This window comes from Myotis lucifugus, unplaced genomic scaffold (assembly GCF_000147115.1).
Source record: "Myotis lucifugus unplaced genomic scaffold, Myoluc2.0 scaffold_60, whole genome shotgun sequence".
Lineage (NCBI taxonomy): Eukaryota > Metazoa > Chordata > Mammalia > Chiroptera > Vespertilionidae > Myotis > Myotis lucifugus.
Window position 1 is genome coordinate 1,612,946 of NW_005871108.1, and position 1,973 is coordinate 1,614,918.

General features: G+C 56.4%; 1 protein-coding gene across 4 annotated transcripts in view; it reads right to left on the reverse strand.

Annotated features, from left to right (window-relative positions):
• The window catches only part of TRIB3 (tribbles pseudokinase 3), a 13,515-nt gene continuing 11,542 nt past the window's right edge, over nucleotides 1-1,973 (reverse strand). For all 4 annotated transcript variants that reach the window (XM_014456429.2, XM_014456430.2, XM_014456428.2 and 1 more), the window contains exon 4: nucleotides 1-1,261. In XM_014456429.2, coding sequence (XP_014311915.1) covers nucleotides 769-1,261 — 493 coding nt within the window. In that variant the 3' untranslated portion in view covers nucleotides 1-768. The remainder of the gene's footprint in view (nucleotides 1,262-1,973) is intronic.

A 1,973-nucleotide genomic window follows, 5' to 3' on the forward strand; every position in this document is an offset into this window, starting at 1 on the left:
ATGTGGGGTTCTGGACCCCAAGTGTCCCCAGAACTGGACTTAGGACTTTCCAGGAGGCCAGGGGCAGACCCCACCTAATCCTGTCCCCCAACTCCAGTCAGCAGCTCGGGTCACGGCTGCTGAGGCGGACAGGCCTGGACCCTCATTCCCAACCACTCCTTGAGCTGGATGAAGAACCCGCCTCACAGGTTGGACTCTTGATCTGCCAGCCCAGACCCTTGGCTCAGGCCTGGACAGAGGATCCCCTGACCAAGAGGACACAGCGGCTGGAGCGGATTTCGCAGCAGGGCCTGGGCTCTGGGCCTCAGGTGCAGGGGAGAGGCCTGAAGGCTTTGGCACAGGACGCTTCCCTTTCTCAGAGGTGCAACATACAAAGGCAGCTGGGTGGGTCGTGAAAGGGACTGTCCGTGACAGCAGTGTGGGGGGGGGGGGCGGCCAGCACGAGTGGACGCCGTCACCTGCACTGGTTGTACCCAGCCCAGTGCAGACACTGGCCTGTGGGGATGGAGAAGGACTGACAGCCCTGTGAGCCGGAGTTTTGTCTCTTGTTCACAGCTGTGTTCTCAGCACCTGGAACAAGGCACACAGTGAGCTCCCAACAGGTGTGTGGACCACACAGGCGTGCCTGCAGCACACTTCAACATGCCTCCTCTTTTCTCCCTCCTACAAGGCACTTAGGGTTCATCTCAGTTCAAAGAGGCAGGAGAGAGCTTGGGGACGCCCCAAACTCAATCCACAGTTCACAGCTGAGAGTCGGGTAGGGTAGTCCTAGCCATATAGGCCCACTTCCCTTTCTCCCTCCTCTGCCTCAACTTCCTCCAGCCCTGGCCCTTCGGGGACCACCTGGTCAGCCTCCCAGAGGTGGGCTCGGGATGGGACTGAGGGGGTCAGGTTCTCTCGCAGCCAGGGGTGCAGCAGGATCCCCGAGGCTGTGAGACGCTCAGCGGGCTCCCGGCGGAGCAGGCAGCGGACCAGGCAGCGGGCTGGGGCGGAGAGGCCCCGGGGCAGGGCGTAGGTCCCCCTGCGGATCTTGCCAAAAAGCAGGGCAGGCTCCGAGTCCTGGAAGGGGTAGTGTCCGGCCAGCATGGTGAAGAGCGCCACGCCCAGGCTCCAGACGTCCGCCGCCCTGCCTGAGTAGGATGCCCGCGAGCTGAGGATCTCGGGTCCCACATAGGCCGGGCACGCGTGCTTGTCCCACAGGGAGTCGTCCGGCCCGGTCAGCACGCAGGCGTCCTCCAGGTTCTCCAGCACCAGCTTTGTCCTGTGGCAGGGAGAGGGCAGCAGGTCAGCTCCTGCTGGGACCCCCACGCCCCCACCCACTCGACTCAAAGGTCTCAGGTTTGATTCCGGTCAAGAACACGTGCCCAAGTTTCGGGCTCGATCCCCAGTAGGAGGCGTGCAGGAGGCAGCTGATCAATGATTCTCTCTCATCATTGATGTTTCTATCTCTTTCCCTCTCCCTTCCTCTCTGAAATCAATTATATATATATAATCTTTTTTCCTTAAGTAGAATCAGGATTTGAGCCCAGGTTTGTCTGACTCCATTGCCCTTCTCCTACCAACAGTGTTTCTCAAACTATTTCCTTGAGAAAAGAAAGAAGCACTTTCTCACCTCTGGGAGATCTGGGGGTGTTGTACCCACCCCTAAGCTCAAACTGATTTGAAGTTGTGCATTAGCTCAAAAATTTTACATTCCATTTCTTACTAAAGGCATTTTAAAATATTAAAATGGATTTTGGGTTCGATCCCCAGTAGGGGGCGTGCAGGAGGCAGCCGAACAAGGATTCTACATTTTATACATTTTTAGTATAAACTGTAGAAGGAACTAGAAAAATCACCCTTAGACAAACATCACAGTGTAACTGCTACACTCGCTACAGGGAAGATAGATGGCTGCTAAAACTAGTGGGTGAAACTCTGAGGAGAAACACATAATTTCAAAGCACCTCGAGGTACTTATTAATGACGAGGTA